The 21,538-nt window shown below is 39.5% G+C and overlaps 1 protein-coding gene across 1 annotated transcript; it reads right to left on the reverse strand.

Annotated features, from left to right (window-relative positions):
- Positions 1-610: 610 nt before the first annotated feature.
- Positions 611-21,176, reverse strand: LOC103511384 (CCAAT/enhancer-binding protein zeta). Its single transcript, XM_026825155.1, has 23 exons — positions 20,996-21,176; positions 20,545-20,614; positions 20,113-20,265; positions 19,678-19,686; positions 18,719-19,128; positions 18,385-18,493; positions 16,630-16,821; positions 15,862-16,145; positions 14,935-15,080; positions 12,448-12,583; positions 11,219-11,421; positions 10,540-10,640; positions 10,398-10,463; positions 9,812-9,869; positions 8,829-8,964; positions 8,359-8,512; positions 6,615-6,894; positions 5,837-5,962; positions 5,534-5,561; positions 5,120-5,293; positions 3,444-3,623; positions 1,725-1,869; positions 611-1,226 (listed from the first exon to the last, which is right to left on the reverse strand). Exons 2-23 carry the CDS (start codon positions 20,597-20,599, stop codon positions 916-918), a joined length of 3,456 nt encoding a protein of 1,151 aa, XP_026680956.1. The 5' UTR covers positions 20,600-20,614; positions 20,996-21,176; the 3' UTR covers positions 611-915.
- Between the last annotated feature and the right edge of the window lie 362 nt (positions 21,177-21,538).

Raw genomic sequence — 21,538 nt, forward strand, 5'->3', positions numbered from 1 at the left:
TCACTATGAAACTCCTCCGTTACAGTTCCCTTTAGCAAACCTCTTCAACGAAGAATCCTTGCTTTAATATCTTATGACCCATCTTACCACTGAGAGTTACCAGTGTCAAGGGTTTTCTTTGACGTCACCCATTTGATTTACACAGGCCAGTCTGGATTAACTGAAAACTCTCTGTGGTAAGTCGGGCATTAAAGACTGACAGTGAAAGAAAAGATCAGTGGTTGGCTGGAAAACCCCTAAAGGAGAACCCTGCTACTTGAAAGAATTCAAGAAGAAGAAAAATGAGGCTAAATAGAAGCCTTTGAAGACTCTGCTAACTAGAAAGTATATTCAATTTTCAATCAGTACTGAACAATTAACTAAACCCTCTTCCTCCTCCTCCTCTTCCTCTCCCTCCTCCTCTTCCGCGAGAATTTAGCTTCCAGTTTCGCTTGTGTTCCCAGTCCAGTTGTTTTTCACCTGAAAAAGAAAAAAATACCTTGTTCATATGTTTATACTACAAGTCCTGAACAATAGCACGTTGAATACACGAGTTCCCAATCGATCACTGGAGTTAGGCAACATTGTGCGTGGTTATTATCTGGATGAGTGACCACCTCAGACAACACGTGCTGCCAAGTAACGGGTCCACATTTCCACAAGAGTGATTTATTGAATGACTGATTGGTTATGATTGCTCGGATAGGACCTGATTAAGTTCTTTTATGATGTCGAAATATACGTTCATAATAGGGCCAAAAGTCCCTTCACCCCAGCAGTAGGCGATGACTATTATCCTGGTCAAATTCTCACATAATATACTGAAGGCAAATTTCTGGGATCGAACCCACGCCCTTCCGTTTATCAGGTCAACCTCTTGACCACTGCACCACCGAGGCAGGAAAAATCAACCTACCTCCCTTCTTCTTCTTCTCCTTATCGCCTTCTCTTATTATCCCCTCCTCCTCCACCTCCAGACCATTTTCTCTTCCCCCCTCCTCCTCCTCCTCTGTGATCAGGTTTACCCCCTCCCCGATTCGGCCTTCCCCTACCTCCGCGAGAATTACCTCCCCTACCTCCTCGAAAATCACCTCCTCCCCTCTCGTGGAAATTTCTACCCCCTCCTCTTCCCCCTCTCCCTCCTCCTCCTCTAAACCCTCTTCTTCCTCCTCCTCCTCCTCCTCCTCCTCTTCCGCGAGAACTTAGCTTCCAGTTTCGCTTGTGTTCCCAGTCCAGTTGTTTTTCACCTGAAAAAGAAAAAATACCTTCTTCATATGTTTTATAATACAAGCATAGGACTGAAAAGTCCCTTCACTATGAAACTCCTCCGTTACAGTTCCCTTCAGCAAACCTCTTCAAAGAAGAAGAAAAAAAATGATTCTACTATCCTATCTTTCTTTTCTCTTTGCTTTCGGGACGATAAAACCTACCTTGTTACAGTTCCCTATAAATCAACTTCTTCAACGGAAAAAATAATTGACACTTACCAGAATTGTCTCTGTTGGACACCTGGGCTGAAGTTCCTGTTGACTTTCTCTCGGCATTCTCCTCCAGCATCTCCGAGAATTGTTCTGCTGGGGCAAACATACTCTCCAAACCTCGTCCTCTGATACTCACTCCGAAGAAGAAAAAAATGATTCTACTATCCTATCCTTCTTTTCTCTTTGCTTTCGGGACGATAAAACCTACGTTGTTCCAGTTCCCTATAAATCAACTTCTTCAACGAAAAAATACTTGACACTTACCAGAATTGTCTCTGTTGGACACCTGGGCTGAAGTTCCTGTTGATTTTCTCTCGGCATTCTCCTCCAGCATCTCCGAGAATTGTTCTGCTGGGGCAAACATACTCTCCAAACCTCGTCCTCTGATACTCACTCCGCCTAGCTTCTTCTGTAAAAACGAAAGGAAAAATATATATTCTAATGAAGTCGCTTCCGTGGCCTAGGGGGCATCGCACTAGGAATATGGAACGTCAGAGAAGAAACTTCAACTCCACATTTTATGTTGTTCGGGTATATTTTATTCCATTATCTCCTTTGTATCTTATCATTAATTTTCCTAAAATTTTGTTTAACAGCCCCATTCTTGTCTTTTCTAGTTTTAATTTTCACCGCTAGTAGCGATTGTGTCGTCTTAGCGCGAATTTTCAAATTTACTCACTCCGCCTAGCTTCTTCTGTAAAAACGAAAGGAAAAATATATATTCTAATACTCACTCCACCTAGCTTCGTCAGTAAAAACGAAAGGAAAAATAATATTCTAATGAAGTCGCTTCCGGCGGCTTCCGTGGCCTAGGGGGCATCGCACTAGGTTTGCACCTCCACAACCTACAGTCCTACACCACCGGAACAGAATTAATATGGACCGTCAGAGAAGAAACTTCAAATAAATCAAATCGTGAATATATGTATTTGTATTAAAGCAAAGCCTTTACACAAATTTAGTGGATATCACAGCACTACGAAGTGGCTCCTTTGCAATCCATTTCCACATTTCAATAATCTTTTCAGACTCATAATGCCGCCACTGGTCGCTACTCGATTAAAGTAGCTATTCAACGAAAGGAAAAAATCACTTTTTTGACATCAGGGGATCCCAAAACGGATTCCCGATTTTGAAAATTTGGACCGATTGCAATACTTTCATTACTAGTATAGCTCCGCTATACTGGAGTAATAGAAAGTAAAATATATGTCGTCTCCATCTTCTTCGTCGTCTTCATCGCTTCCACTTTCGTCATCTTCGCCCTTCTTCTTCTTTTTACCTGAAATGAGGGGAAAGAAAACGGTGACAGTCGATTGCAAAGTGACACAGTATAAAGATTCTATGTTTCGAGGTTTCGCCAGATGATTTTATTTTTATTATTACACAATAGGTACTTAGTTCCCATTTAAGTGCTGAGCCAACACGAGTACACCAGAAAGTAACCCGAGTCAACACGAGTACACCAGAAAGTAACCCGTCGAAATAGTTGCAATCGAAATCCGAATGCAAATTTTTTGTCGCAAATTTCAATTGTTCAGACCTCAAATATGCGCAAAATTTTACTTGGTTAGGTCTGAATTTACGCAAATTCTTCTTGTCCGGGCCTGAAATCAGCACAAATATCGCGTACACAAGCAACGATCTGTCGACCAGACCAGTCTGGTTTACCCTGCTTCCTTACCTTTCCTGAGTGTTTTGCTTAGCTATTCAAGTGTCCTCACGCGGCTGCACCCCGAGCCGCGTGATATGAAAGCCTAGTGTGATATGATAACCACTTGGAGAGATTGCTCGTAAGAGAGGAAACTTTTTCTCGGTCAACGGAATCAAAAATCACAATGGGCAAACGAAGACAAAAGAGGGAAAAATACAAACAAACTCACCTTGTTTTTCTTCTTCGGCGCCATCTCCCCATCACTATCCTCGTCACTCTCATCCGTGAAATCACCTCCATCTTCGATACAAACAAATAAACAAACTCACCTTGTTTTTCTTCTTCGGCGCCATCTCCCCATCACTATCCTCGTCACTCTCATCCGTGAAATCACCTCCATCTTCGTCTCCACTACCTTCTTCGTCTCCAAAGTCCATCACTTCGTCTCCTTCTTCGTCGCCACTCAAATCCAGATCACTTCCATCCATTGCCTCATCCATAGAACCTAGGTATAGGTATGTTTTATTTGGTATCAATTGTTTTACAAAGAATTTCTTATCCTAAGCTTAATCTAAACTTCTAAGTTAAAATCGTCATTGTCACCCACATCCGAAGCGGATAGGCACCGAAAGAAGAAGAGACATAACTGATGCCTAATGGTTTCTACTGACCTCTAACAATCGTTTGATGAAAGTTCTAACGCGTGCCTCATTCTCATCCTTGTCTATAGACTGGTAGGTAATGTTGAGAAACAGATGTCTCCAAAGTCCATCACTTCGTCTCCTTCTTCGTCGCCACTCAAATCCAGATCACTTCCATCCATTGCCTCATCCATAGAACCTAAAATATATATTCTAATGAAGTCGCTTCCGTGGCCTAGGGGGCAAACGCACTAGGTTTGCACCTCTACAACCTACACCACCGGAACAGATTAATATGGACCGTCAGAGAAGAAACTTTAAATAAATCAAATCGTGAATATATTTGTATTAAAGCAAAGCCTTTACACAAATTTAGTGGATATCACAGCACTACGAAGTGCCTCCTTTGCAATCCATTTCCACATTTCAATAATCTTTTCAGACTCATAATGCCGCCACTGGTCGCTACTCGATTAAAGTAGCTATTCATCCAAAAATTTTAAATTTAATACAAATTTCTAAGTTCCTTGAAGAAGGAAAATTTAAAGGTATTTGATTTTGAGAGAAAATTTCGAAGAAAAAGATCTAAATCATGAATTGGTTATTTGTGGTGAAGCTGAAGAGATTTTTCACAATTTTTGTGGACATCACAGCTTTACTAGAAGACTCCTTTACTAATAGTGAATTCTGTGAATTTTCTTTTTACTCTGGAAATGCCACCACTGTGCACTGGTCGACACTCGATTCAAATAGCAACTCAATTGTCCTCACGAGGTTGGGATGAGTGCACCCCGTATTCCAGTATTCCAAGCACAGACCCGAAAAAACATCGACTCAGCCGGGAATCGAACCCAGGATCTCCGGTATTCAAGCCTAGTGTGATACCTTGCCAGCGGTCAAAGGCCGCAGATTAAACAAAACAAAAAAAGCAGCGGCCGAAAGCCGCAATATATTTATTCTTTACATAATTATATAACTTTGCCTGCGGCCGGGGGCCGCATTGTCTTTTATGTATTAACGAAACGAAGTATACTGGCCTTGCTTGCTAGCGGCCGAAGGCCGCAATATATTTATTATTCACATTGCTATGTATTAACGAAACAAAGTACAAAGGCCTTGCCAGCGGTCGAAGGTACCAAAAAAAAAGCAGCGACCTCTGGCCGCTTGCTCCTTCGGCCGCTAAAGGCGTAATATATGAGGCCGCATTGTCTTTTATGTATTAACGAAACGAAGTATACTGGCCTTGCTAGCGGCCGAAGGTCGCATTTATTCTTAACAGATCTATTACCAAAAGCAGCGCCCGAAGGCCGCAATATATTTATTATTCACATTGCTATGAATCTATGAACAAGACAACTACTTACCTCTTCAGTTCTCACGTCCTCATACTTCTCCTCATCATCTTCCTCTTCAAAGCCTTGCAGTGAAGACCCGGGCATGTTTTCCTTACAATGAACTAGATGGGGCCGGCGTTGTAAGATCTGAGATAAAATGAACAGGATGCCACAGGCGAGAGGGACCGGACAGGTCATGCAAACCTGCAATAATACAGGGGGTAGCGAAGAGAGAAACAATCAGTAACAATTTACTGACAAACTATCTAAATTATGGGTTGCCGAAATGCGAAATGTGTGTGTAACACAATATAAAATTCACACAAATTTACAAAAAAAAAAAACAATAAGAACAATTTGAGAGTTTGAGAATTTGCCATCCTACTCCGATTAAAGGCCTTCTTACATCAACTGACTTTTAGTTAAGTAATTGAAAAAAAAAGCGAGATTGAGAGCTTGGTAGAATAAATACCTTAAAGTAGAGATGGGTAATACTGAATACATTCACGATCCGGATCCGCGGATACGGATCGAGCGTCGATCCGATTACTTGAGTGAGTACAAACATTACTCAGGATTCTATCTAACTAAAGAATAAAGATACCTATTTACTCATGATTACTTTTTTACTCACGGATACTTTTTTTCAGTACCTAATCGAGTATTTCTGGTTGCGATCCGGATCGTACGGATATTGTGACGATCCGTAGTTTAATGAGTAAAGTATTCACTCGTATCCATCTCTACCTTAAAGTAGGTGCCTCTTCATCTTCTTCTTCTCCTTCAGTGTTTCCTTCTTTCTTCTTCTGGCTATCCAGTGCTTTCTTTTCTTCCTCCTCGGCCGCTTTCTTTTCACGCTTCTGCCGGAGATATCTGAAAAAAGACGATGAAGACAAAACATGACAATCTATAATTTTCTTCAATTTTTATCCATCTATGTATCAAAAGTTGACATATACTCGATACGGTCTATGTAAATGGTTAATAAAAATGTCAGTTGGCTTGAAGATTAAGTACCTAGCGGGTTCGATTTCAGCCCGGAGCGAACCTCTTCCTAAACAGGTGTCTTTGGGACAATAAGACCTCAGTAATTCTTCCATTCGATTTTGGGGCTATGACCTCAGTGATTACAGTTTTCTCTATAAATAATAATAAAAATCTTACGACATCCCTTAGACTTAGGCAGTAAATAATGGAATTTGAGGTAACATAGTGACGAATTTTCAGCTTCTCAAAGAAATATTTCACTTACTTATACAGGAAAAGTTCATCCACGGGAATACTCTGTTCGGAATGATTCAAATACTCGTCCGTGTTGACACCCATCCCCTTCAGTCCCCCCGGGTTATAGAAGCGCCTCTTCTCTCCCACGCCACTGGCCAGAATGTGAGCAGCGTGTTTCTTCGGGTTACGATAGGAGAATCGGTCCACTCTTACGACATCCCTTAGACTTAGGCAGTAAATAATGGAATTTGAGGTAACATAGTGAAGAATTTTCAGCTTCTCAAAGAAATATTTCACTTACTTATACAGGAAAAGTTCATCCACGGGAATACTCTGCTCGGAATGATTCAAATACTCGTCCGTGTTGACACCCATCCCCTTCAGCCCCCCTGGGTTATAGAAGCGCCTCTTCTCTCCCACGCCACTGGCCAGAATGTGAGCAGCGTGTTTCTTCGGGTTACGATAGGAGAATCGGTCCAGGAACCGGGATAGGGTGAAATCCAGAAGCGGATCTCCGGAATAATCTACCCAGTGCTCTGAAGAGAAAGAAAAAAGTAAATGATTTGTTTGTATATTTAGGGCTCATTGAGAGGCTGACGAAAAAGGTCGACCCCGTCTGTACACGGGAAAAGGTGAAAAAAAGAAGAACGATTTGTTTGTTACTTGACGTAATACAATCAAAATCAAAAATTTTTAAATCTAATACAAATTTCTAAGTTCCTTGAAGAGGGAAAATTTAAAGTAGGTATTTGATTTTGAGAGAAAATTTCGAAGAAAAAGATCTAAATCACGAATTGGTTATTTGTGGTGAAGCTGAAGAGACTTTTCACATTTTTTGTGGACATCACAGCTTTACTAGAAGACTCCTTTACTAATAGTGAATTCTGTGAATTTTCTTTTTACTCTGGAAATGCCACCGCTTGAAAAATAGAAAGTAAAAAAGCGAGATTGAGAGCTTGGTAGAATAAATACCTCAAAGTAGGTACATCAACCAAAATTGGCCATCAGTAAAAACTATTTATTAAATCTATTCAATGTCACCTCAGTTAAATTCGTCATCATACGACCGATGCTGTTGACTCCAAAAATCTCCCCCAGCCCTCTCTCCGCCACAACTTCCCTCATTTCATATCCTTTGAAACTCTCCACACTCAAGCCACAAATCAGCCCCAATGTACAACAAGAGTTCCAGAAGTCGTTGTTCGAACGTCAATTTCTGTACAATTACTTCACCAAACTTGACAAGTAAGTACGGACACAGGTTCGACTGAGTACAGTTGAGGGTAAACTTGTTTGTACTTGGCACTTTTGGAGAAGTTAGGGAAAGTGGATTTGAAGGGAAAGAATAGTGGTATAAGATAGATGGAAATTGAAAGTAAGAAATAAAAGATTGAGAAATTAGGGAGGAATGGAGAGAAAGAGTAAGAATTAGAAATTTAAAAAAAAAAGAGACAGGGGAAGGGAAGGAGAGAGATCAAGAGAGAAAAAAAAGTAAAGACGAAAAAAGGAAGAGTGAGAGAAAAAGAAGAACGAACAAACAAAAAGCCAAGTACAATCGGAAAACCCCAACTGTATCAATTCAGTGAGAGAAGTCAGGTCGAAAGAAAGCAGAGGAGACCAAGGGATCAGTCAGCAAGATCTCAAACCTTTTACATGGGCATCATTGGTGACATTGGAGATCTAAACATTAACACTTAAAAAGAAGAAGAAAGGAATTTTGATTGTGTTAAGCATAAATGCTGGTCACAAAATGTTGTTCCCGGCTATAATAAACTACGCGAGATTTTATAACTTGATTTGGACTCGAACCACCAACCTTCAGATTCAAAGTCCACCGTGCTAATGACTACACCACTGAGGTGTTCTAAACATTGACACCTATGTATTTAGACTGCGGAAGTAAATGGACTTTTCAGTCTTATCCTACGTAGATACAAATAAGGTAATTATCATGATGGAAGACTCAGTAACTTTGTGAAGTTCCATATAGTGATGGGTCGTGGGTAAATACCCACTGGGTGGGTAAATAAAAATTGGGTATTTACCCGGGTATTTATCCACCTCTTCAAATCCTTGCAGTGAAGACCCGGGCATGTTTTCCTTACTATGAACTAGATGGGGCCGGCGTTGTAAGATCTGAGATAGAATGAACAGGACGCCACAGGCCAGGGGGACTGGACAGGTCATGCAAACCTGCAATAATACAGGGGGGAGCGAAGAGAGAAACAATCAGTAACAATTTACTGACAAACTGTCTAAATTATGGGTTGCCGAAATATGTGTGTAACACAATATAAAATTCACACAAATTTACAAAAAAAAAAAAAAAAAAAAAAAAAAAAAAATCCTAGTATGTTCCACTAAAAACGGAATTTTTTTTTGGACCACTCATTTCAGTGAATTCCCCCGATTATCTCGTAAACGGAAAAAGGTTTCGAAATCAACTAACACAAAATTGTCAAGTTAAAACTCAGAGCTCACTTCGTCCAACTAATAGAATGGCTAAGGTACTCACGGTTTTAACACAGGACTTGAAGAACGAGAAATAGATATTGATGAGACCATCAGCAATGCTGGCTTCATTACGCAGGATCCTGAACTGAGCCAGGAAACATGTACCGTAGTACTGAGCTCGCTTGCCTATGTTAGGTCTGAAATAGAAAGTAAAGCAAAAGGAACATGAAATAAAAGTAAAGCATAAACCTCCTTTATAATGTAACAAATAAATAAATTTTACCCTTCAACAAAAAGTGAAGTTGTATCCGTTTTCCATACAAGCCAATAGTTAAAATGGACCTTCACAAAGTTACCTTCAATTAAGAAATAAAAGATTGAAACGTGTATTAATCTATTAATACTGAATGTTAAACAGGTAGAACTGTAGAAAAGCCACGATTGCCCAGAGGGTCATTGACCCAGAAACTTCAGTGATCCATCAAAAATTAGACATTAAACTTCTATGAAGCCAGCCTAGTTAGCAAGAAATAAAAGATTGAAACGTGTATTAATCTATCAATACTGGAGGTTAACACAGGTAGAACTGTAGAGAAGCCAGTAGCACACGATTGCCCAGAGGGTCATTGACCCAGAAACTTCAGTGATCCATCAAAAATTAGACATTAAACTTCTATGAAGCCAGCCTAGTTAGCTTAGTTGGTAGTGCGTCTGCCTTGTAAGCGCTAGGCCGCGGGTTCGATTCCCGCCCGGGGCGGATTTTCCTTCTTCGTCGTCTTCGTCTCCATCTTCGTCGTCTTCATCGCTTCCACTTTCGTCATCGTCTTCGCCCTTCTTCTTTTTACCTGAAATGAGGGGAAAGAAAACGGTGACAGTCGATTGCAAAGTGGCACAGTATAAAGATTCTATGTTTCGAGATTTCGCCAGATGATTTTATTTTTGTTACACAATAGGTACTTAGTTCCCATTTAAGTGCTGAGTCAACACGAGTACAGTCCACGTCAACTGGGAAGTCCGATGGAAGCGCATGGAGGGGAACCGCACCTTCTGTCGTCTTCATCACTTCCACTTTCGTCATCATCTTCGCCCTTCTTCTTTTTACCTGAAATGAGGGGAAAGAAAACGGTGAAAGTCGATTGCAAAGTGACACAGTATAAAGATTCTATGTTTCGAGATTTCGCCAGATGATTTTATTTTTATTACACAATAGGTACTTACTTCCCAAGTGCTGAGTCAACACGAGTACACCAGAAAGTAACCCGAGTCAACACGAGTACACCAGAAAGTAACCCGTCGAAAAAGTTGCAATCGAAATACGAATGCAAATTTTTTTGTCGCAAATTTCAATTGTTCAGACCTCAAATATGCGCAAAATTTTACTTGGTTAGGTCTGAAATTACGCAAATTCTTCTCAGAAAGTAACCCGTCGAAATAGTTGCAATCGAAATACGAATGCAATTTTTTTGTCGCAAATTTCAATTGTTCAGACCTCAAATATGCGCAAAATTTTACTTTTGGTTAGGTCTGAATTTACGCATTCTTCTCTTTCAGGTCTGAAATTAGCACAAATATCGCGTACACAAGCAACGATCTGTCGACCAGACCAGTCTGGTTTACCCTGCTTCCTTACCTTTCCTGAGTGTTTTGCTGGCAGCCACATCGTCAGCAAAGTCCAGAAAGAGCGTCGTGTTCAGGCCTGAAATTAGCACAAATATCGCGTACACAAGCAACGATCTGTCGACAGACCAGTCTAGTTTAGCCTGCTTCCTTACCTTTCCTGAGTGTTTTACTAGCAGCCACATCGTCAGCAAAGTCCAGATCCTCAGTATCCTTGCCTCCCATCATATTGTCCAACATTTCCTCAAACTCTTCACTACACACACTGGAATTATCATCATCAGAATCCGCCTCTTCATCTTCTTCTTCTCCTTCAGTCTTTCCTTCTTTCTTCTTGTTGCTATCCAGTGCTTTCTTTTCTTCCTCCTCTGCCGCTTTCTTTTCACGCTTTTGCCGGAGATATCTGAAAAAAAAAACGATGAAGACCAAACATGACAATCTATAATTTTCTTCAATTTTTATCCATCTATGTATCAAAAGTTGACATATACTCGATACGGTCTATGTAAATGGTTAATAAAAATGTCAGTTGGCTTGAAGATTAAGTACCTAGCGGGTTCGATTTCAGCCCGGAGCGAACCTCTTCCTAGACAGGTGTCTTTATGACAATAAGACCTCAGTAATTCTTCCATTCGATTTTGGGGCTATGACCTCAGTGATTACAGTTTTCTCTATAAATAATAATAAAAATCTTTTCTTCTATCAAATCTTGAAAAAAAAAGGAATTGAACTTGTTATGTTTATTATGACATCTGTTGTAATTAACAGTTCCCTTTACCAAACCTCAAAAAAAAAAAGAAAAAAAAACTAGAATCCCCCTCTCTCGCCCCTACTCACCTATCAGATCGGGCCACCCGGAACAAAAGAGACAGAGCATGCACGCTCACGGTAAACGAAGCGAGATGGACAATCTTGAATATGGTCTCGATGTGTTGTCCCGAAACCACGTGACCACCCTGTTTATCCTTGGTAGCATAGGGGTACGCACGGCTAACGCCCGTCAGGAGTGCTTTCATGAGACGCGAGTCAATATCACCCTGTATAAAGAAAGTACATACAGAGAAGGCATGAGTAAAATAAAAAAACGTGTGGCGATAGCTCCTGTTTGGTGTATAAAATCTTCAATGAATATTAAGCATTCCTAAGTAACAGCGCCACACGATCCGTTTCCACCGTCAAGAGGTTACTATCAAGACAACATAGAGGACCATTGAGACGGCTGACTCCAAGAAAAGTGTTGCAGAACGATGAATTTTTAAATGCTTTCCTAGTATGTTCCAATGAATATTACGAATCCCTAACAGCGCCACACGATCCGTTTCCACCGTCAAGAGGTTACTGTCAAGACAACACTGGGGACCATTGAGACGGCTGACTCCAAGAACAGTGTTGCAGAACGATGAATTTTTAAATGCTTTCCTAGTATGTTCCACTAAAAACGGACTTTTTTTGGACCACTCATTTTTCAGCGAATTCCCCCGATTATCTCGTAAACGGAAAAAGGTTTCGAAATCAACTAACAAAAAAATTGTCAAGTTAAAACTCAAAACTCACTTCGTCCAACTAATTTGAATTTGAATTTATTTATTTTAAAGTGCATACAATACAGGTAATTGACAAAGTATAATGGCTAAGGTACTCACGGTTTTAACACAGGACTTGAAGAACGAGAAATAGATATTGATGAGACCATCAGCAATGCTGGCTTCATTAAACGTGTGGCGATAGCTCCTGTTTGGTGTATAAAATCTTCAATGAATATTACGAATCCCTAACAGCGTCACACGATCCGTTTCCACCGTCAAGAGGTTACCAAGTCCAAGACAACATAGAGGACCATTGAGACGGCTGACTACAAGAAAAGTGTTGCAGAACGATGAATTTTTAAATGCTTTCCTAGTATGGTCCACTAAAAACGGACTTTTGTTGACCACTCATTTTTCAGCGAATTCCCCCGATTATCTCGTAAACGGAAAAAGGTTTCGAAATCAACTAACACAAAATTGTCAAGTTAAAACTCAGAACTCACTTCGTCCAACTAATAGAATGGCTAAGGTACTCACGGTTTTAACACAGGACTTGAAGAACGAGAAATAGATATTGATGAGACCATCAGCAATGCTGGCTTCATTACGTAGGATCTTGAACTGAGCCAGGAAACACGTACCGTAGTACTGAGCTCGCTTGCCTATGTTAGGTCTGAAATAGAAAGTAAAGCAAAAGGAACATGAAATAAAAGTAAAGCATAAACCTCCTCTATAATGTAACAAATAAATTTTACCCTTCAACAAAAAGTGAAGTTGTATCCGTTTTCCATACAAGCCAATAGTTAAAATGGACCTTCACAAAGTTACCTTCAATTAAGAAATAAAAGATTGAAACGTGTATTAATCTATTAATACTGAATGTTAAACAGGTAGAACTGTAGAAAAGCCACGATTGCCCAGAGGGTCATTGACCAAGAAACTTCAGTGATCCATCAAAAATTAGACATTAAACTTCTATGAGCCAGCCTAGTTAGCTTAGTTGGTAGTGCGTCTGCCTTGTAAGCGCTAGGCCGCGGGTTCGATTCCCGCCCGAGGCGGATTTTATCCTGATGGGATAGTGTTCGTTCTCGGAACGGCTGGCTTCCTCTTATCCTGTCTTCCTTCTCTCTTCGATTTCGGGACGATAAGATCATAGCAGTTACAGTTCCCTCTGTCAAACCTCTTGAAAAAAAAAACTTCTATGAGCCAGGGCAGCGGAGATAGCATATTGAATGCACCAGATTCCCATGGGTTACGGAAGGTAAGCAACGTTGTGCGTGGTCAGTATCCGAATAGGTGACCATATGGGCTTTTTCCGGCCCCACTCCAGCTGGGTGAGGTTAATGTGAGTAGGCAAGTAGTTTGTTCCCCAATGGAGGGTAAAATCCGCGTCACTAGAGACCTTGGCAGCTATATCTATTGTGACATTGATCCTATTGATACCAAAAAAAAAAGACCAGTTTACCCAGGGAATATACCACCTTAGCCGACACAATAGGTCGAGAAATTGTTGTGATACCAAAAAAATACCTATTGTGACCTATTGTGATACCAAAATAAAAGACCCTGAAAACAACATCAACTTACCTGAACAACAATTTCTCGACTTGATTAAGCACAACTTGTTTGCAGCCAGGATGAGCGGCAACCAGTTTACCCAGGGAATATACCACCTTAGCCGACACCTTCTGAATAGGGTCTCCTATCTTGTTCACTAGGTTGTTCAGTAAGAACTGAAAAAACGAATACCATAATATCATTAAAATCAGACAATACGAAACAAAAGTAATAACCTATCAAATATTCAAGCCAGAAAAGTTAGTTTGAAGGGTAGAGAATCTATCTTGGAAGTGGTTGGTCGAGGGTTCGATTCCCGTCTGGGGCAGACTTTATCCTACACAGATAAGGTTTCGGTCTCAGAACGGGTATATTGTCCTATCCTGTCTTCCTTTCTTTTTCGATTCCAGAGGATGACAAGACCTCTGTAGGCGAAAAACCATAGAATCTAAGCTCTATGCGATTTGAATTCATCTCTTTCCTCTATCGTCGCTTTCCTTCCCTCTACGTGCTCGATGCGCTATGCTCTCTGCTCCGATTTTGAGCAGTAGTTAGAATTCCCTCTAGCAAACCTCTTGGAAAAAAAAATCTAGTATTTGGTACTCGTAGAATAGAATAGACTCAATAGACTATACCTTGTTTATCCTGCTGGGATAGGACTGAAAAGTCCCTTTTCCCCCGCAGTCTAACCAAGGTCTTATATATTTGATACATTATGGGGGGTACTTAAGTATTTAGACTATTTTAGACAAGTGAAGACCTATTTTCTTTTTATTTTAGTTAATTAGTATGTACTTGACATGGTATCCCATTTCCAAAGCAAAAAAAAACTATTACTGTTATTTCACCTCTTCGTTCTCCCGATTTCCAATCAGCAGTTTAGACACGGCCGAAATCGCCTTCTCCCGGTTAGACTGCAGCGTATCGTTCAGAATAGCCGTCAGTGCCGTCACATAACGATGGTAGGTACTCTTCAGCTCATGTTCAAACAGCCAGACAGCTAGACGACGCCGTCTAGCTATGGCGTTACCCTGGGTAAGTTCGTCCAGATGAGAGAGGGGCTGCTGGTCAAATGTGTACAACTTGCGAGACGGATGGAGGAGGTCGGTGAGAAATAGCTCGGTCAGGTATTCCCATGGGTTACTGAAGGTGAGCAACGTTGCGCGTGGTCAGTATCCGAATAGGTGACCATGTGGGCTTTTCCCGGCCCCACTCCAGCTGGGTGAGGTTAATGTGAGTAGGCGAGTAGTTTGTTCCCCAATGGAGGGTAAAACCAACGTCACTAGAGACCTTGACAGCTATACCTATTGTGACATTGACCCTATTGTGATACCAAAAAAAGAGACCAGTTTACCCAGGGAATGTACCACCTTAGCCGACACAATAGGTCGAGAAATTGTTGTGATACCAAAAAAAATACCTATTGTGATACCAAAATAAAAGACCCTGAAAAAAACATCAACTTACCTGAACAACAATTTCTCGACTTGATTAAGCACAACTTGTTTGCAGCCAGGATGAGCGGCAACCAGTTTACCCAGGGAATATACCACCTTAGCCGACACCTTCTGAATAGGGTCTCCAATCTTGTTCACTAAATTGTTCAGTAAGAACTGAAAGCAGAAAGTAATAGTAATACGATGTGATTAAAAAAGACACTTCAAAAACGTGTAAATTGTATGTGATGTATGTAAATAACAATACAATAAACTTGAATTGAATTAAAACAAAGTAATTGTCAAGTATCCAAGGCAGGATAATTAGCTTGGAGGGTAAAGCAGCAACTTTGCAAGCGCTGCACGCCAGGTCACGGGTTCGGCTCCCGCCTGGGGCGTACTTTATCCTAAACAGATAAGGGTGGTTCTCGGAACGGCTGGCTTTATAATATCCTGTCCTCCTTTCCTTTTCGATTTCAGAAGATGATAAGACCTTTGTGGGCAAAAAAACCCGAGTGTAGCGGAAAGCATAGAGCTATTTACTCTAAGCTCTATGCGATTTGAACTCATCCATTTTTTCTACCTATCGTTGCTTCCCTTCTCTCTACGTGTTCGATGCGCTATGCTCTCTGCTCCTGTTTTGAGCCGTAATTACGATTCCCTCCAGCAAACCTCTTGAAAAAAAAAATCTAGTATTTGGTACTCGTAAGTACCTATTTAGTCAAGTGAAGACCTATATTCTTTTTATTTTAGTTAATTAAGGAGCGCGGTAGCGCTCCGCCCCGCCAAGTCAAGAAAGTTTGACCGCACTACTAGAGATATTATACGCGACAGGGAAAGTAGCCGTTTTCAGGTAGTTGTAGACAGACAACTACAAATGATGGAAGAAAACGGATTGGTATGTACTTGACATGGTATCCCATTTCCAAAGCAAAAAAAACTATTACTGTTATTTTACCTCTTCATTCTCCCGATTTCCAATCAGCAGTTTAGACACGGCCGAAATCGCTTTCTCCCGGTTAGACTGCAGCGTATCGTTCAGAATAGCCGTCAGTGCCGTCACATAACGATGGTAGGTGATCTTCAGCTCATGTTCAAACAGCCAGACAGCTAGACGACGCCGTCTAGCGATGGCGTTACCCTGTGTAAGCTCGTCCAGATGAGAGAGGGGCTGCTGGTCAAATGTGTACAACTTGCGAGACGGATGGAGGAGGTCGGTGAGAAATAGCTCGGTCAGGTTGTCTGAGGGAAAAGAATAGAAAAACATTTTTACAGCCAGGTTTATAGCACCACTGTTGTTCTAGGCATTATCAGTAAGGAAGAGCAAGGAAGTTTTTAGCAAGTTGAGCAAACAAGAATGGTGCCACAGAAGGGTGATATGGACATAATTATCATACCTTGAGCTGACTACCCTCATTAACCTCCAACAAGGCAGGAACTACCTAGATCAAGATTTTTTTTTTTTTTCTCATCACAAAAGAAAAAGTTTACCTACAGTCTCATGTTGCAATAAAATGTTAAGTACGGACAAAAATAAAAATAATTCCCCTGATTTATTATGGCAGTCTAACTAAATAAATCATTAAACCTACTTACTATCAGAAAAATTTAAAGTCTCCTGTTCAAGAATAGGACTCTAGGAAAGTAAATGCTGTGTTTAAGAATATCATAACACCAAAGCTAAAAACTAGGACAAGGAACATCTACATTCCCTCTCTCCACTCACCAATGATAATCAAACACTCTTTCTTCTTGCTAACTTTGACCGAGTTCACCAGAGATGACAGAGTGTTCAAATGAAACAGTGGATCATCTTGAATCATGAGCACCTGGGCTGCCACCTTATCACCTGATGTTCCCTTGGTAACTACTGTCTTCATCCATTTGGCCTCCTGGTTATTCTGCTTGTCCCTAGATTCTGAAAACAGAGGATCAAGGAAGGTTGATTTAATAAACAAAGTGAATTTTCCTATTTCATAATAACAGTTTGTCCAACTTTAATGAAATTTGGTAGAATGTTCAATAGATTAAAGACATTGCTTTCAATACAGACATTGGATTTTGCTATCAATCTGACCTTAGGGGTCCACAGGGGTCTAATCAAGTCTAATGGATCCCAAAATCTAAAAAGTTCACCCAGGACCAACTTACTTGAATGGAAATTTTTGATTTCATCACTTAAAATTCTCTCTGCTTCATTCCTCAGAGCTGCTATTTCTTCTTCTGATAGCTTGGTTTCTTCTTCGGGATCTTTTCTAAACTGAAAACAAAATGACAAAGAATGTGTTTAATTAAGAAGAGTAAGGATCAAATGGAAATAGTACATTTGATCCAAAGATACATTTTACCTCTATGGATGCAAAGATTTATATATATTGTGAAAATTTACCAATGGCCAGCTAAACAAAAAACTGAGAGCTTAAAGTAAAAAATACCTAGGACCACAGAAAAAAAAAGACTCAAACAATTTATACTTACTTCACTGTACCATTTATTTTCATAGAACTTCACTTGTCCTTCAGGTGCCCTGATGAATTCTGCTTTGGGACGAGTACTAATTTCTACTTTGAGACTATCTGCTAGTTCTTTTTCATTGGCTGATATGTGGGTGTCATTCTCCGCTGATTTCTCATTCACCTTTCCAGGTGGTTGGTCTTTTTTGAAATCATTTCTGTCATTGAATGTTTTTCTTTTGTTGTCATAGGTATTACCTTGCCAAGACTTTTTTCCATAGACAACTGTGTCTAACTTTTCTTTGTCAATATCATCAAAGTTTACTTTTTTGTTTAAATTTTTCCTCTCGATAAATTTCTCACTATTCAAATGACTTTGTCTTTTCTTTTGTTTATTGGAAATAAAACTAGGTGCTTGACTGTTCTTCTTGAATCCTAAATGTTTGGAGCCTGGCCGAAGGAAAAGGGGGAAAAGGAAGCTTGAGGGCCTAAATATGGCCCTGATTCTCCCCACTTACCAATGATGATCAAACACTCCTTCTTCTTGCTAACTTTGACCGAGTTCACCAGGGATGACAGAGTGTTCAAATGAAACAGTGGATCATCTTGAATCATAAGCACCTGGGCTGCCACCTTATCACCCGATGTTCCCTTGGTAACTACTGTCTTCATCCATTTGGCCTCTTGGTTATTCTGCTTGTCTCTAGATTCTGAAATAAATGATCGAAGGAAATTGAGTAAACAAAGTTAGTTTCAAGTTCTAACTCTTTTTTTTTAACTTTGTTTCATAAATTCATAATACATAATAACAATAACCTACATTAATAACAGTTGTCCAATTTTATCAAGCTTTGGCAGAATGTTCAATAGATAAATAACAGAATGTTCAATGGATAAATTACATTGTATGTATTCAATACACAGATTGGATTTTTTAATCAATCTAACCTTAGGTTTTCATAAGAGTCTATTCAAGTCTAATAGATCCCAAAGTCTTAAAGTTAAACCAGAACCACTATTTAACTTACTTGAATGGAAATTTTTGATTTCATCACTTAAAATCCTCTCTGCTTCATTTCTAAGAGCTGCTATTTCTTCTTCTGATAGCTTGGTTTCTTCTTCAGGATCTTTTCTAAACTGAAAACAAAATGACAAAGAATGTGTTTAATTAAGAAGAGCGAGGACCAAATGGAAATAGTACATTTGATCCAAAGATACATTTTACCTCTATGGATGCAAAGATTTATATATATTGTGGCCAGGTGAAAATTTACCAATGGCCAGCTAAACCAAAAACCAAGAGCTTAAAGTAAAAAATACCTAGGACAACAGAAAAAAAAGACTCAAACAATTTATACTTACTTCACTGTACCATTTATTTTCATAGAACTTCACTTGTCCTTCAGGTACCCTGATGAATTCTGCTTTGGGACGAGTACTAATTTCTACCTTGAGACTGTCAGCAAGTTCTTTTTCATTGGCTGATATGTGGGTGTCATTCTCTACTGATTTCTCATTCACCTTTCCAGGTGGTTGGTCTTTTTTGAAATCATTTCCGTCATTGAATGTTTTCCTTTTGTTGTCATAGGTATTGCCTTGCCATGACTTCTTTCCATTGACAACTGTGTCTAACTTTTCTTTGTCAATATCATCAAAGTTTACTTTTTTGTTTAAATTTTTCCTCTCAATAAATTTCTCACTATTCAAATGACTTTGTCTTTTCTTTTGTTTATTGGAAATAAAACTAGGTGCTTGACTGTTCTTCTTGAATCCTATCGCATCCAAGAACTCAGCAATCTACCCACAACCATGTCAAAAGATCTGAGAGTGAAAGCTCAGATTGAACTGCGTGCATTGCGGGTGTTGAATTTCCAGAGACAGCTCCGAGCTGAAGTCGTGGGATGTGTAAGGCGAGACACAACACTGGAGACTGCTGTCAACTTCAAGGCATACAAGCGTGTCAAGAGCCAAGGCTTGCGTGAAGCGAGAACCACGGAGAAATTGGAGAAACAGAGGAAACTGGAAGCAGAACGCAAGAAACGTCAGAAACACCAAGAGTACTTGTCAACCGTCCTGCAACATGCCAAGGACTTCAAGGAATATCATCGCAACAACACAGCCAGAACACAGAAACTGAACAAAGCCATCATCAACTATCACATCAATGCAGAGAAAGAACAGAAGAAAGAACAAGAGAGAATTGAGAAGGAACGTATGCGACGTCTGATGGCAGAAGATGAAGAAGGATACAGGAAACTCATTGATCAGAAGAAAGACAAGCGACTTGCCTTCCTTCTCTCTCAGACAGACGAGTTTGAATCCTATGAAATCTGTGGTAGAATAAAAGGAAAAAGTTTGATATTCAAGTGAATTAACTGTATTCCAAGTTGTAAGCAATACCTCTCAAACAGTTTGTCTGGTTTCAATAGAATTTTAGCTCAAGAAAATGAAGAGAGGTAAGGATTTCCAGCAAGTTCCTTACTTTTACAGTCATATGTATGAAAGCCAAAGTTAAACTTTAGTTTAAAGTTAAACTTTAGTTTAACTTAAGACGAACAATGTTGCCAATTTCATGTCATTTCTTGAGATAACTGGCTAGATTTCATGAAATTCCAAGAAAATGAAGAGAGGTAAGGATTTCCAGCAAGTTCCTTACTTTTAGATTATTTTTTCATGAAATTCTGGGCATGACTAAAGCTTTCCAAGAGCATCTTAGAGAACTAAAACAATAACTAACGTTTTAAAAGGTTACTTACCGGTTTTATTATTGGAATAACTATTGTGACTTTCTTGAGGTTTGGTTATACTGTTATTTTCTTCAGGAACAGATTGTTTCCAATATCTTTGACTGTTCGGAACTTCTCTAAATTTCTTCTTCTCGTTTAATTTATCCTTGGGCTTTTGAAAACCATTTCTCCTGTCATTATTCTTCTTGAATGACCCTTTCTATTTTTTCATGAAATTCTGGGCATGACTAAACCTTTCCAAGAGCATTCTAGAGAACTAAAACAATAACGTTTTAAAAGGTTACTTACCAGTTTTATTATTAGAATAACTATTGTGACTTTCTTGAGGTTTGGTTATACTGTTATTTTCTTCAGGAACAGATTGTTTCCAATATCTTTGGCTGTTCGGAACATCTCTAAATTTCTTCTTCTCGTTTAATTTATCCTTGGGCTTTTGAAAACCATTTCTCCTGTCATTATTCTTCTTGAATGACCCTTTCTTGTTTGAAAACTTCATGATGTCTGGAAATGCCTGTAAGTTGGAAAGAAAAGTTTGGTCGTAAGCAGAGGACTCGTGAACTCCAATCTTTCAACTCTAGCAATGTTTGATTTTATAAAAACCAGGCTGAGCGGATAGTGTGGATACTCATAGACCTATCCCAAATCAGAACTGTCCATCCTGTTTCTTGTCTTGTGAACACAAGGAACAGAAAAGTTTGGTCGTAAGCAGAGGACTCGTGAACTCCAATCTTTCAACTCTAGCAATGTTTGATTTTATTAAGACCAGGCTGAGCGGATAGTGTGGATACTCATAGACCTATCCCAAATCAGAACTGTCCATCCTGTTTCTTGTCTTGTGAACACAAGGAAAATCAATGGTGAGTGTAAGAATTTGAAATGAGTGAATACTTACACAGCAGTAGGGTACTAAGAGATGTGAAAATATTCAAGATCAGACACTACATCTTCCTTTGAACTCTTCTTGAAAGAACTTGGGGCAGAACCAAATAACCAACGCAGATTTAAAGCAGAAAGAAAAGCCCAAGAGTCGAGAAACCAAAAAGTTCAACCACTTCAAATTTTCAAAATTGACAAAATTCTCAAAAAAGCACGTGTTTATGTTTTAAAAATTCGATTATTCGCATATTTTCGATTCGATTTCAATATTTCGATATTTTAGTATCGATTAAACCAAAAATGTCATGGTATAAAAAAAACGTTAATTTTTCTCTGTGCATCTCTTTAAATTTCTTTAAATTTGGGCTTTCATTTACAGAAAAAGAAAAGAAAACTTCTTATCAAATGGCTCTTGTATGATTTTATCCAGCTCTTTAAAATAGATACCCACCTAATTTTCCCATCAAATAATCACCTAGCTTTTTAAAAAGTTCTTTATCTTTGGAAAAAGCTCCGAAGTTCTCAAAAAGTACATGGTACGGGAGCGCCTCAAAACCGC

This window comes from Diaphorina citri, unplaced genomic scaffold (genome assembly GCF_000475195.1).
Source record: "Diaphorina citri unplaced genomic scaffold, Diaci psyllid genome assembly version 1.1 scaffold709, whole genome shotgun sequence".
NCBI lineage: Eukaryota > Metazoa > Arthropoda > Insecta > Hemiptera > Psyllidae > Diaphorina > Diaphorina citri.